The 15,872-nt window shown below is 39.8% G+C and overlaps 1 protein-coding gene across 1 annotated transcript in view; it reads right to left on the bottom strand.

Annotated features, from left to right (window-relative positions):
* Positions 1–15,872, bottom strand: part of DCC (DCC netrin 1 receptor) — a 980,448-nt gene that overhangs the window by 476,315 nt on the left and 488,261 nt on the right. Inside the window, exons 4-5 of the mRNA XM_014538876.1 lie at positions 12,317–12,467; positions 10,570–10,706 (exon numbers count right to left, since the gene is read on the bottom strand). Of these exons, the coding sequence (XP_014394362.1) occupies positions 10,570–10,706; positions 12,317–12,467 (288 nt within the window). The remainder of the gene's footprint in view (positions 1–10,569; positions 10,707–12,316; positions 12,468–15,872) is intronic.

Here is a 15,872-nt window from a genome sequence, read left to right as displayed (position 1 = left end):
ACTGAAAAACAGTAAAACATAAATTTCAAATGCAAAATTACAGTATGCGAATCACAATAAATGATATCTCAATAGAGTTGTTTTTTCCCCAAAGATTCAGGCAACAAAATTACTGCGTTTTCAGTACATATTTGTTGAATGAGTGAATAAATGATTTAAAAATGTACAGATAGAAACTTCAAATGCTTTAACAGAGTTCACTATTTTAAGATATGTTTTCAAGCTGGTGTTTTTTTTGCCCTTAGGGACACTACCATCAAGTGGTGGTAGGAGCCTTGCTTATATGGTATGAGTTTCCAGTGTATGAGTATCAGTTATACTCTGATTATTTCCTGCTCATATATATGATGCTATACTGCAGATGAATCCATACCTTGCTATGTAAAAATAACGAAATGATTATACCTTCATATATGAAATAAAACAGAAAAATGCTTAAAATGTAAATAAGGAAATGTCATACTTTGCTCTCTAGTCCTTGAGAATTAGCAAGTACAACTGACACTAACTCCTGCAACTTTAATTAAAACACTTCTGTCTAATTTAGTTTGGTCCTATTACAGATTCAAGCTCCTTCTGGGATAATGCATAGTTCTTGTACCTGAGGACAACTTTGGCATGAAATGCCCTTTGCACCACTCTCAGCAGTTTCTTTCCTTCTGTACCACAGATGGTCCATTCACCTTGCTGAGATTGTGAGGGCTAATTAAAATCATGGCCTTAGATTGCCTTTTAATGCTCTGAGTTAGTACATAGTCTTTGCCTTTCCCTCTGGGGCCTCTACTTCCTTCCTTGTCTATCCAAGAAAGAAAAAATAGATTCATAACCATCTCAAGGATAAATGCAAAACACTGCTCAAATTGTCTTCTCCAAGAGAAGAGGGAGGGGGGGGGGAGTAGAGCTCCACATAGTAGGCCTTCAAATATATTAAACTGCATATAAAACATATGTATTCAACAGAATCTTCTGAACATTATTTTGGATAGAACTTTGGCATACTCTTATGAAAGCTATAATCCCAGATGAGGAATCCTATATCATAAAAGACCAATATGCAAATAGATCGAAAGGCAGAACCGAACAACCAATCAGTCGCTATGATGTGTGCTGTCCACCAGGGGGTGTGCACAGAACATGGTGGGCATTGGCCACGGCAGGATGGTAGAGCAGGTGAGTGGGGGCGCCAGACCAAGGCAGGGCGCTGGTTGCTGTCATCCGGGTGAGCCTCTGGTGGTTACTGAAAATTCTTTGCTCTCGCGCACTGCGGTCTGCCCAGTGCTCGCACCCGCTGACAGTGTCAGCCCCGCTCACACCCACTGCTGGTGCCAACCCCAATCACTCTGCGCTGTCAGCGGGTGCTAGCGGGGCCGGTGCCATCAGCACATGGGAGCGGCAGCGGGAGTAGGGCTGCCAGCAGACAGGGGACAGGGGGCCACAGCTGGAGGGGCCAGGTGGGGGCACAGAGGATGGGCCAAGACCTGCCCCTGTGCCCACCGCAGCCTCGCAGCCCACAGTTCCTTTCAAGGTGCACAAATTCATGCACTGGGCTCCTAGTTTAACTATAATAAGAAAGCAACACAGAGATAAGAAGCAGCAGCTCATAGTTTTGAATTTTTAAAATTTAATTCTGCCTGAGGTTAAGCACTTGTATCCTACATTTAGGTCATGAAAAAATTCTAAACTAATTTCAATAAGATCCATTTGGCAATTACCTCATGAAGGATAATCAATATAAACTTACCTAAGGCACTACTTTTATGAATATGATCATTAAATGTGATGGGTGAGGGGGGTCACTGATAATAAAGGCCAATTACAGATAGACATGAAATTTAAGGACTGCTATTAAATCTGAAGCAGTGATGTTGTAAATTCAGGAGAGCTCCATTCAAATGAAGAGTTGCACATTAGAATAGAGGGATAAATATGACCTTAATGAATATGTTTTATGATAGCTCTTTTCCATTTCTGACTAAGAATGAGCCTAACACCCAGCATAGGTGATCTCCCAGCACATTTATAAAGGAGGCCATTGAACACCTTGATGAGAAGTGGATGTACCACTTTCTCTCCAAACGGATGGGTCAGTTCACTACTTGGCCAATTACACATGCTCAGAAGTTAGCAACTAATATAATATATTTCAGTAAAAATTATTAAAACTAAAACATATATAAAAATACAAAATCACATCAGTGTTTAATTATCATGTTTTCTTTCATTACTAGACACATCTGAGAGTTGATGGGGCATGAATATTTACTTCAACAAGCTTGTTGTAATAAATTAAATTTATCTAAGAATTGATTAAGAAAAGAAAGAAACTTAATTTCCTAATAGCTAATGACATATTTACTATTAAATTGGGACATACTTAAGATGATAGGATCTAAAATGTGAGTAGTACCTGTTACTCAAAAATTACCAAGTAAAGAGAGGGTGATATTGAAGAAAAGCTAAGACAGGGGAACATTAAATTTATAATCTTATAACTACACAGAACCTCATTTATAAACCAATAATTTTTTGATTCATTGCTTTTTAAGAAGGACATTATTTTTCCAACTGCCAGGAATTTAAGATTGTCAGTACTAACGATATGTAATAAATATTACTGATATGCTTCTCCATTGTAGCTCATGTCTCTATAAAACCAATGAAGAATCTTTTTTAAAAATATATTTTTATTGATTTCAGAGAAGAAGGTAGAGGGAGAGAGACATAGAAACATCAATGATGACAGAGAATCATTGATCGGCTGCCTCCTGCACCCCCCCCGCCACTGGGGATCGAACCCACAATCCGGGCATATGCTCTTAACTGGAATCAAACCCGGGACCTGTGTTCACTCAGCAGGCCAATGCTCTATCCACTGAGCCAAACCAGCTAGGGCTCAAAAATCGTTTTAACAATATAATGCATAGAACACATATTCTTTCTGTGGTTACATTAGTCTGCTTGAACCCCCATAAGAAACTCCCTGGTTCTGGGTGTCTCAGACAACATAAACTTACTGTTTAAAGTCCTGAAGGGAGGGAGGCTAAGATCGTGGTCTGGCAGGGTTGATTTCTGGTGGGACAGCTCTCTCCTGGGCTTGCAGACCATGTCCTCTCTGTGTCCTCACCTGTCCTGATTTCTGTGTGTGCGCTCTGAGAGATAGAGTGCTATGACGCCTCTTCCTCTTCTTAGGAAGAAACCATTTCTATTGGATCAGTGCCCCACTCTTATGACATTTAGCCTTAATTACCTCCTTAAAGCTCCTACCTCCAAAGACAGTCAAATTGGTGATTAGGGCTTCAACATGTCAATTTGGGGAGAAACAACTCAGTCTATGAAAAAACCATGAGTCTCAATGAAGAGCTTGTAGAATATTTTGATAGAAAGCTAGATAACTTAGGCATGAGGTACACACAATGGTATTTCTTAAGTTTACATCTCAGATGAGCCAGAGAACACACCAGGGATTTGAGCGGTCAAGATAAACAAGCCATAAATGGCATCTGTTTTTAAGTTTCTTATCATCTAGTTGGGAAGAAATCATGAATAGCAGGCTGCAGAAGCACAGAGGAATGTAAAAAATACAAAATGTTTCACAAATAGGGATATCCTATATGTGCCACATACTGCCATTTTTGCCTGTTCCTAGATTGCGGCCAAAGAAAAATCTGTGCATCATGAGGACGTCATTATATGATGTCTCCATGATCATGAGAATCATGTGAGGATCAGTTGTGGAAAACTTGGGACAAAGAGAGAGCATGAGGTGTTTCAATAGGTGGCACTTCATTTTCTTTGTTTCTGCTTAATCTTTGCAACTATGCTTTAGGCTTCTTGTGAGCTAGAAGAGCATCTTATGGTTCTTTACGTCTGGGACACCCAAAGCTGTGCCTGCTATTCTGAAATACTTCTCTCCAAATTCTGGCACCCAAGCAGACATCAAATCCAATGAATCAATAATTATCATTCGCAGCTGCCTCCTGCACACCCCACACTGAGGAATGAGCCCACAACCTGGGCATGTGCCTGCCGGAAGCCGGTCCATCCTTGCTGCTTGACACAGTCGCTGCAGGAAAGAAACATCTGCACAGCATATGTTTCAAGGGACCTGGCATATATAGCATATTGTTCTTAATATGTTTGCTCTCCTTAAGCGCCATGTGTTTTAACCAAGGTCACCTCTCCGAGAAAGGTTGTTTCCCCAGGTGGGGATTTTTCCCTGAGGTTAGGGAGGGGATACAACCCCTTAATTAAGTGCCAGGCGGGTAGTTAAGCTACATAATCTTTACTCCCTGGAATGGAGATAAGAAACGCCCTAACCTTTGTAATAGAAATTGACAGGATTAAAATCGGCTGGTATAAATATAGATGTAACAAGACAATAAACATCAGATCCTCATCAGATCCTAACCAGAACTTTGGCTGGAGAGACAGAACCTAGACACAGAACCTAGAGACAGGACTTGGCTGGAGATCCTATACAGAACCTAGAGAGAGAACCTAGCAAGAGAACATGGCAAAAGATCCTGGACAGAACCTGGCTACAGAACCTGGCGACAGAACCTGGCTGGAGATCCTGACCAGAACTTGGCTGGAGATCCTGGAGGGAGAACCTCGCCATGATGATCACCTGAACGCAGCCTCCAAGTCATTTCTTCTTCGCTGACTCCGTCCACACCTTTGGGGACCCCTGGACCTGCTGGGGTTGGACCCCAGCATGTGCCCTGACGGGGAAGCGAACCTGTAATCTCCTGGTTCATAGGTCAACACTCAACCTTTGTGAGTCACCTGATGTAGAGAAGATCACTGTGCAGCCCAACCCTGCAGGGGCCTCCTTCCCACCAGAGTCTGTGTGCCACACAGACACCCTGAGGGTGAGCAGAGCCCCAGGACACTACCCCATTGCTGCTCCAGTCATCCCTGTGGCTGTAACAAAGGAATGGGCCCCTAGGGAAAAAAAATTATCATTCTCTATAAAAGAAAAAGAGGATTAAAGAGATAACTAGCCAAGATGAAACTGCTAACAAGACACTACTCAAAAACTTTCCTGTGTCTTCCCATTGCCTTTAAGACAAAAATCTAGCCCAGGCAGTGGGGCTCAATGGTTGAGTATGGACCTATGAACCAAGAGGTCAAGGTTCAATTCCCGGTTAGGGCACATGCCCGGTTGTAGGCTCGATTCCCAGTAGGGGACATGCATTGATGTTTCTATCTCTCTCTCTCCCTTTCTCTCTGAAATCAATAAAGATATATTTTTTAAAAAGATAAAATCTAACCACATTAGGGACACATTCAGGATCTATGCCACTTTTCAGCCACCATCAGAAACTCTTCCTACACATAATCTTCAGTCACATCAATCACTTCCCCTCCCCCATCCCTTGCTTATCTCCAAACCTTTGCCCAATTATTCCTCCTGCCCCTCCAACCAACCCCAACTCCCATTCTTTGTTGAACTCTTTATCCAGGGCCCTGGACTCCTTCTTCCCCCAATTGCTCTTTGGGGTTGTTTTTTTAATAAATATATTTTATTGGTTTTTTTACAGAGAGGAAGGGAGAGGGATAGAGTTAGAAACATCAATGAGAGAGAAACATCGATTAGCTGCCTCCTGCACACTCCCTACTGGGTATGTGCCCGCAACCAAGGTACATGCCCTTGACCGGAATCGAACCTGGGAACCTTGAGTCCGCAGGCCGACGCTCTACCCATTGAGCCAAACCGGTTAGGGCGGTTTTTTTTTTTACTAATTGCCAACTTCCTGTCTTTTTTCCTAATGAGGCTTGGATCTGTGTCATATGGGCCTTTCTGTGTCCAAAGAGTACTTAGCAGAGCACACAGAGGCACTCACTCATCGGTTGGTCGCAGCTTTACTACTAATGCTGAGTTTCAGTTGTGTATCTGGGACTAGAACTGTAATTGGATAATTCACTACATATTCAGCCATCTTTTTTATTATTCAAAAGCATTTTCAAAATAAAGTGAGTTACTAACGTGGACTTTTCCATCCCACTACATTACAAAATGATAGTTTTTAACAGTTTAAACTTCTCCCATGTATCTTCATATGCTGTCTTCTTAACTCCCTTTTAAGATAATGTTCCTAAAACTTTCTGAATAGCTTGGTCTATTATAGTTACATTTTCAGAATCAGTACATTAATGATGGGTTGAGATAATGATATGCATTTAAGAGACTATGGGAATCAATTTTGAAGATACATTTTCTTAAAAATAGAAAATATATGTGAACTGTGTGTATGAATGTAGATAACATGTATTATTCTAAAGACACAACCATCAGGCTTAAAGAACATACCTGTCTAAGGTGGACATGCTCAGGTGAATGGGGAGAGGCCTCCTGAACACAGGCATTCAGAGAGGGGACCCATGGGAGCCGCTTTCTTAAGGAGAAGTTCCTGCAGGAGGAACACCTTCCCCAAAGGACTTCCTTGAAAAGGTGTTTACTTGGGAAAGTATAAACTCAACCACCATGTGACGTGATTCGGCCCCTCACGCATGAAGCATATGGGGAACTCTTAGATGTGGCTGCAAGTCTTTAATTATGTTCAAAGGTCTGACCCATCAGACTTATTGGTCTCCTACTGACCAGTTTGTGCCAATTAGAGCCAACATTTTTCTAGAAAGTTGATGAGGAAAATCATTGAAGAAACCTACACACAAAAATAAACTTTTTTTCTTTAATTTTTTATTTTTATTGATTTCAGAGAGGAAGGGAGAAGGGAAAATAAAAACATCAATGATGAGAGAGAATCATTGAGATGAGAGAGGAACATCGATCTGCTGCCTCCTGCATACCCACTACTGGGGATGGAGCCCACAACCTGGGCATTGCCCCTCACCAGAATCTAACCCAGGACCCTTCAGTCCACAGGCCGATGCTCTATTCACTGAGCCAAACCGGCTAGGGCCAAAGGTAAACTTTCAATAGCATATTGAATAAATTGCTGCGGACCTCTTTAAAATAAATTCCAGAACCCTTTCTGGAAAGTTCAAAAATGTTTTCATTTTCTCATGGATGTCAGACCTAATGGCTTCTACTGAAAAGTGACCTTTCCACCTACCTTCTTGTGTGTGTGTGCATGAACAGTGCACAGGAATTATCCAAGGTTGGGCACTTTATTGGTTCAAGATCAAATACATTTTTAACGCATGCATGTATGCATCGATTCAGACAAGGAATCAATCTAGACCTAAGGCAGTGGCAAATCTCGCTGTGCGTATGAATGTTTGCATGATGATGGAGGTGAGTAGATATAGGGAAAAATGAATATATTTTCAGAAATGGTAATTATAATTCTTCAGTCACAAAGTGGACTGTTTACAAATAAAAATGGACAGACTACTGCTCTGTAGCTCATTATGGCAGTAGTGATTCAAATGAAACAGGAGCTAGAACCATATCAGAGAGCCTGGCTCTGCATCCTCTCTAGGACCCCTCCTTCTCCCCCGCCACCCCCCACCCCCCTGCCGGCTTCCTGCTCTGTCTTTTATTTTTTTTATGAGAATAGAGACTATCAACTCCTCATATCTTCACTGATTCTAAGTTTACATTATGAAAAAATCTTAGTCATAAGGCATTAGAGCAACTGATTATATACATTTGTGGTGGTACTAAAATCCCATTTAAGCCAGACTTCAAACCTTTGTTAGCCTTCCCAGAACCTATGTGGTGCATGTACTCAAAACTTGTTCACCAATAACATATTGATGGATATTCCAATAGGTCATAATCATTAACATAAATGTTTATTTTCATGTTATTTTTCATCTTCCACTTAAAAGAGTATTAAGTTCTATTTTCCAAATAAATTCAGCCCTGCAAGATGAACTTTATATCAGAATAGTCAAAGAATATATCAAAAATTTTATTATATTGATACTTATTTTAAAGCCTGAGTAGAACAGTTAAAACAGCATTATAATCACCTCCTGAATTAAATTATGCCTTCTACAATAGTTATAAATTATACGAGGGTTGTAGGGAAATCTTTAAAATGTATACCCAGTTATTAGGAAGATTCAAGCCCCCTCCCCCCAAAAAAGACCCACACCCAAAATACCCAAGATATAAACACAGTTCCATCTATTTTTAAAAATTAGTACTGCTTCTAATTTATACATTCAATGCATAATCACATCTAGACTTTTGGAAATAAGGTGATCCATTTAGAACAAAAATGTAAGTCTAAAGCCCACAAAGCCAGCAGCCATTAAAAAAAAAGTCTTGGTACCATATATAAAATATAATTATTTTTTAAATTTAAAAAATGACAAAAATACACACATGGAGCATACACAGCATAGTTACTATTCTTCCTATAGAAAGAGCGCCTACAAATCAACAAAATGAAGATGACTATTTCCATAAAAGTAAAAAGGTGAAAAAAATGACATTAAAACTATAAAAAGAAACCTGAATTTAATAGAGATGCAAACTAGGAAAAGAAGACTTAATTTTATAAAAATTTTAAATAAGCAAATATTGGGGGCTAGGAAAGAATGTACTCATGATGACAGGCAAATTCTTTTTTAAAATATACTTTTATCGATTTCAGAGAGGAAGAGAGAGGGAGAGAGAGATAGAAATATCAATGATGAGAGAGAATCATTCATCAGCTGCCACCTGCATGTCCCACACTGGGGATTGAGCCTGCAACCTAGGCATGTGCCCTGACCAGGAATCAAATCATGATCTCTTGGTTCATAGGTTGATTGATGCTCAACCACTGAGCCAGGCTGGCCTGGGCGACAGGCAAATTCTTGCACTGCTAGTGAGAGTATAACTGTTTCTGCTATACTTTTCTTTAAGTTATAAGCAAATAAATAACAAAGACATACTAATAAAAATGATCATCTCAATGTCTGTTTTTGTGAAGTTAAACTTGCAAACAAGATAATTCTCAATAATAAAGAACTGAAGGACACAAACATGCACAGGAACACACAGAGGAATGTGCATGAATGTCAATATGTGTGCAGATATTTACATCTGTACAGATATTTCTAGGCTAATTCTGTAGTCTCAGAAATCAGAATTTACACATTTGTCTTAGATACCAATGAGGCATTACATATTTAAATACTGTGCATTCGTTTGATATATAATTTGACTTCATGCATTTGCAATTAGAGGCTTACCTATGATCATTATGAATTATATTGCATCCCATAACTGTATTTGCCTTATGATCTGTAATACACCTTACAAGGTAATTTCTATGGTAGCCATTCTATGTTACTGTATTTTGATGTTACAAATGTAAAATTTTTTGCTTCACCAAAAACTTCCATCTATAATAATAAAAGCATAATGTGCTAATTAAACTGGATGACCTCCGGTTGAAGCCAGGGCTGCGAGGGCCAAGCCCCTTGCACGAATTTCATGCACCAGGCCTCTAGTATAAGAATAAATGAAATTGTTGTCATTTTAAAGACAGATGACATTTAAGTTAGAATAACATTACCTCCAAAACCAAAGAATGAAAGTCCTTTGCCTATTCTTAGTTTAATATTTATGGTTTGATCAAGGAATAAACAAGTCCATTGCCTCATCCATCATATGCATTATTACCCTAAATACAGATTAAAACATTTTAAAAATAAACTTTAAGCCCACAAAGCAGAATGGATAGCATAATGATATTATGATATGTGCTAGCAGATATAATCAGTGCATCGAATCTTTTCCGTTTTACTGAATAAATTTTCAAGAGCCTATGATTTTTCCTGGGCTCTTTAAAAGGTAAGAAGATTTACTCCAGAGGAAAACTAATTCAAAGACTGGTAGACAATTTTTTGTTGTTACAGGAAAAATCAATTGAAATTCAAATGTTAATGTACTTTCTCCAAACTACATAATTCAAAGAAACTGGCCTAAAAACAATCTGGAGTAGAGATAAAATATGCATCCCATTTGAGTACCTACCATACATAAGAATTATTAATTTGCAATGATAGCCAGTGACCCTTCCTCTTGGAATAATATGAACCCATCTGTGGTCCTTAAATTTCTTTAAATTAGATTCTTGCCATGGAAGTTTTCTTTAGATGTATTTGATTTTAATGATTCACTTTCAAGATAACATCTACAGTCCTTCCATCTTAACAAAGCAATTTCAGCAACACATCTGAACTTACTCTCAGATACCCTGTCATCTCAAATGACAACTGACTTTTCTATTGAGGTTCATATTTGTCATGCAATTTATCTCATTCACTTCATTTATTTTCCCCAGATAATATATTTTGGAATATCGCATTTATTTCTTTAACACATTTGTTAAATAATAATTTTGGTAGTTTTCAGTTGTATCACTGAAATAAATAGACTACAGTGTGATGAATCTGGATTTTAATCAATGAGCAAGTATTCTAACACTGCATTTAACCCCTATGCAATTAATCAAAGCAGAGCAAGGCTGCAAGTGGAGTATTGAGAGGGCAATTTTCCACAAAAAAAAATAGGAAGCAATTCGGCAATAAGCAGTTGAAGCGTCATGGTGATATATTTTGAAGGACACCATGTAAACTCATTTCAAGCCATTAACTTACCCAAGACAGTAAGCTCTGCAGAAGCACTGATATTCTCATTTTTATATGTGACAACGCAGGTGTAAGTTCCACTGTCATCATCTGTCACATTGGAGATAAGCAAGTTGCTTCCACCCAATAGCGAATACTTTTTGGACCTGTAAGACATAAGCATATGAAATTAGAGCGTAAACGAACATACCCATCTATCAACAAGGTACTCAAAGGTTTAAATGAACTCCACGAGAATTCAAATTATAAAACTGAAAGGAAATTCTGTATCATAGGGGCTTGATGGTATGGCAGTTATTGGTGAGAAATTCCTTCAAGGTAAACCACTCCCATTGGAAGGCTGTGTGCAGTGATAGAAGAACTGAAGTAGATTAAACTTGGCACTAATGTTAGTGCTGCAAAGAATGTATAGATAATCTGGGCCAGTTCTTTCATTTTGGATTTGAAAGCTGCCCGGTCCTGAGAAGTTGTTCCCCACCGCGGAGGTCAATGTCCTGTGGCCTCCATCCTACTTAGCAGCCTTTGTACAAGGCCCTTTCACTGCGTCAGCAATGCCCGGCTATGCTCAGGGAACACATTGTGATACTCTGCAGATGGGAAGGGTTTCCGCATGCTCTCATATTCTCAGAAGTATTGTGATACCATACCATTTATTAAATACTAGAGTCCCGGTACATGAATCCATGCACGGGTGGGGTCCGGCCAGCCCTCCGCGATTGGGGTGGGGTGGGGTGGGGGCAATAGAGGGCGCGGCCAGCCGGGGGGAGGGGCCACGGGAGGTTGGTCAATAGGCCCACCCCCCTGGTCGAACTCCTGGTCGAGAGACAATTTGCATATTAGCCTTCCTTTATATAGGATTTAAAGTAAATGACATTTACAGATTAACTTATTGTCTCTGCATCTATCAAACCATAGAAAATAAATGTGTTGAAAAGGAGCACGCCAAACCTCAAAATCAATGAAATTAATTTCTTAAGTGAAACCCATTCAATCAAAATGTTTCAGACTAAGTGTTCCATTCTATTTAAGAGTTTACTTTCTAACTATGCCTTAACATTAATGTACAGTGATTCAAACCCGGCCAGGTCCTTTTCCTGCCTTACCTAAAATATTCGCTGTAGAGAAGATAGTGAGAGAGATCATTGGAGCTAAAAAAAGTTACAGAAACCTACTACATTTGAATGTAATATTTTTAATTCAAGAAATGTTGATTTCTTAAGAAATATTTCACTCTCTATATGCTTCCTTAGGATGAGACCTTCCAAGTATCTTTGCTGAAGGCTCTTGGGGGAGAATTATCTCAATGACAATCTGGCTTTAAAAATTTCCTTTTAGAATTGATCTCATGAATTTTGACTATTCCTCGCCCTTTATCTAAGTGGGTAAATGTCTTTCAGATATTGTATGTCAAGGAATGTGGAAAAATATTCAATTATTATCAAAGACCCTGCCCTAACTGGTTTGGCTCAGTGGATAGAGCATCAGCCTGCAGACTGAGGGGTCCCAGGTTCGATTCCGGTCAAGGGCATATACCTTGGTTGCAGGCACATCCCCAAGAGGGGGTGTGCAGGAGGCAGCTGATCGATGTTTCTCTCTCATCGATGTTTCTAACTCTCTATCCCTCCCCCTTCCTCTCTGTAAAAAATCAATAAAATGTATTTTTTTAAAAAGACCCTAATATTTGTAGGTATCTATATCAAGCTAGAGCAAGATAAACAGTAGCATATACTTCACAGAAGTCCTAAATTTACAATACCGGAGTTGGACGACTTCCTCTCCTCGCAACCAGGTGAAGCTCGGGGGAGGATAGCCGGACACACAGCACTCCAGGACAGCGTCCTTTCCTTCGATGGCTACCACATTGAAGGGTCTTTGCAGGAAATAAAGCTGCCTATGCAATCCTGGGTCTGTGGAGGGAAAACACAGGGTCACATTTAAAAGACAAACAAACATATTGTTATTTATTTCAAAGAGAAAGGGAGAGTGAGAGAGAGAGAGAGAGAGATAGAGAGAGAGAGAGAGAGAGAGAGATAGAAACGTCAATGATGAGAGAGTCATTGATTGGCTGCCTCCTGCACACCCCACAGGATCAAGCCCTCAACCAGGGCATGTGTCCTGGAATCAAACAATGACCTCCTGGTTCATAGGTTGACGCTTGCCAGCTGGGCCACAGGATCATATATTTTATGAAAAACATTGCAAAGGTAAATAATGTAGCTCGATCATTTTTGTTCCTAGCAAGACACCGTGATGGAAATGAAGGACCGAACAATGGACAGATGCCAATAAAACTTATGAAATGAATTCCTAAAAGAGTTTTTCCATCCTTAGTTTCTAGAATTATGATATTAAAATACTCTTAGCTGTTGATGACCTCATGGTATAAGGCAAAGGGAAAATCGTGAGACTACAAGGCACTCCTCTGGGCCACAGGCCTTGTTGCTTTGTCATTATTAGAGAACAAGACAATATTATCAGTGACTGTGCTAAATGTTATGGCTCCAAACTTTCCATAGATGCAGTTTGCCTGCCTCTAATATCTCTTCCACTTCCTTCTGCTTTGTTTATTGCTTCTGTGGATTGGGAAATAGGATAAGCAAACATGTTAGAACTATGTTAAATAACACACAGGTGCAGAGAATTAGAATATAGAAGGTATGAGAAAATAGCTGCTGTCCTCTCAAAGGAAGTTACACTAAAGTTTGTTTTTCATAATAATACTAGAGGCCTGGTGCACAAAATCATGCACAGGTAGGGTCCCTCATCCTCGCCAGCGCTCAGGGCCAATTGGGGGGTGGGCAGGGGGGATGGCGACTGGCCAGGGGGAGGGACCAAGGGAGGTTGGCTGTGGGAGTGCACTGACCACCAGGGGCAGCTTCTGTGCTGAGCATCTGCTCCCTGGTGGTCAGTGCACATCATAGCAACCAGTCGACGGGTCATTCGGTCGCTTAGGGTTTTATATATATAGATGTTTGGCTGTTTCTAAGCCTTGTGTTTATTTTTAATTTTTAACAACTTTACAGAGACTGAGACTCTAAATAAATAAAGTGCTCCTGCACCCTTCCACTTCACCCAATGCACCTTCTACTACATAAGCTCTTTATAAATCTTGGGTAGTCACTCCTTATAAGATGTATTATTGGCGGATATGGTCTCTCATTCAGTGGGTTGTCTTTTTATTCAGTTGATGGTTTCCTTAGCTGTTTCCTTTAGTTTGATGAAGTCCCGTTTGTTTATTTTTTCTTTTGTTTTCCTTGTCCAAGGAGGTATATCAGAAAAAATATTGCTACTAGAAATGTCTGAGATTTTACTGCCTATGTTGCCTATGTTTTCTTTTAGGATTTTTATGGTTTCATGTCTAACATTTAAGCCTTTAATACATTTTGTGTTTATTCTTGTGTGTGGTGTCAGAAGAAAATATTACCTTTGGGCAGAGAAATTTGGTTTCACTTCTCCAAAGATATTTCTCTAATCTAATAAACTATGAAAGTTTTAAGAAAAAAAAAGCTAATAGAAATGTTTTCAATAGGAAACAGTTCATATGATTCACAACATGGCAATAGATTAACTGTAATCACAGATTGTTCGAGTCCTCCATTCCAGAGTCAAAGGTCTGTCTCCTTATGATTTAGATCAGGCCTGGCCCTGGATCTTGCTTTGACCAATAGATGGTGGTGGGAATTACACTCTGACTTCTGGAGTCAAGGCCTCAAGAGGCCTGAAAGTTTCTTTCTTTCTAACTCAATAAATGGAATATTTGGCCCACTTCAGCTTACTCTGTTATCTGAGTTAGAGAGGACTGATCTGCAATCAGTAGGAAAATGAATAATGTGAAAGTAGATCTCAAACTGTTTGACCTCAGGAACCATGTGTACTCTTAAAATTGATTGAGGACCCCAAACTTTTTTGCTTATGCAGGTTATATCTACACATATTCGCCATATTAAAAATGAGATATTTTAAAAATATTTATTTATTAAATATTTATTTACCCCTTGCCAAAAATAAGAATATAAGAAAAAAACACCCTTGTTCTAGCCAGGGGGCTCAGTTGGTTGGAGCATCGTCCTGTACACCAGAATGCTTGCAGGTTTGATTCCTGGTGGGGAGCAGAAACCGATAGATAACAGATCAATGTTTCTTTCTCACATTGATATTTCTCTTTCTCTCTCTCTCTCCCTTCCTCTCTCTCTAAAATAAATAATACTTTTTTAAAAAACCCTCTATTTTCCAAAACAAAAAAAATATTAGTGAGAAGAGTGATAGTACTTTACACAGAGTGGCATAAAAGTAGGTTCACAGCTGGGCGTACACAAACACAGAGTTTATCTTTACATTATCTATTAATTATTGTATTATTTTCCACATGAACAACTATAAACCTACTTTTGCCCTACCTTGCACTTTTGAAAATATTTAAATGAGTGGTTTAATAGGAAATACTAGTAACTAGATTATTGTGTTACTTCCTACACTTTGCCCTGATATGTTGATTTGGTTGAATTACACAAAAATAACTGACTTCAAACAGATATGCAGTTGGAAAAGAGAAGTACATTTTAATAGTGTCTTCAGATAATGGTAAATTTTATCCTTTAACTCTAAACCAAAACTCAATTCCCTAATTTCTTGAAAGTTTGTTTTTATATGGAATCTGTCACCATATTGATAACCATTGTATGCTATCTACACTAATAAAAGAGAAACATGGTAATTGGCGTACGACCGCTACCCTTTTCATTGGCTAATCAGTGAGTATATGCAAATTAACTGTCAGCCAAGATGGCAGCCAGCAGCCAGGCACTGAAGCGAGCAGGGAGGCTTGCTTGCTGCAGACTCCAACGTTCACCGCCTCACTTGCCGGCCTCTCAGTTGCAACTCTAAGCAACTATATACTATGTTGCAAATAAGAAGCTAAACAAAACCCCAGAAAAGGGCTTCCATTCAGCCGGGCTCGGACCGCAACATTGTATCTATGTTTTCAGCAGCGAGGCCTCAGAGCTAAAGCTGGCCCAGAAAAAAAAAAAAAAAAAGAGAAGAAAACAAGGAGCGGTTGGAAGCTTTAGTCACTCGCCAGCCGGAAAACAGCCCTCAGCCCCTCACCCAGACTGGCCAGGCACCCCAGTGGGGACCCCCACCCTGATCCAGGACACCCTTCAGGGCAAACCAGCCAGCCCCTACCCATGCACCAGGCCTCTATCCTATATAGTAAAAGGGTAATATGCCTCCCAGCACCGGGATCAGCGGAGCAGCGAGGCTCCCGGCACCGGGATCAGCATGACAGGGGACAGCGCCCAAACCCCCTGATCGCC

This window comes from Myotis brandtii, unplaced genomic scaffold (genome assembly GCF_000412655.1).
Source record: "Myotis brandtii unplaced genomic scaffold, ASM41265v1 scaffold200, whole genome shotgun sequence".
Classification (NCBI taxonomy): Eukaryota; Metazoa; Chordata; class Mammalia; order Chiroptera; family Vespertilionidae; genus Myotis; species Myotis brandtii.
Note: the sequence above shows the minus strand (reverse complement) of the source record. Positions and strands in the feature narration are given on the sequence as shown.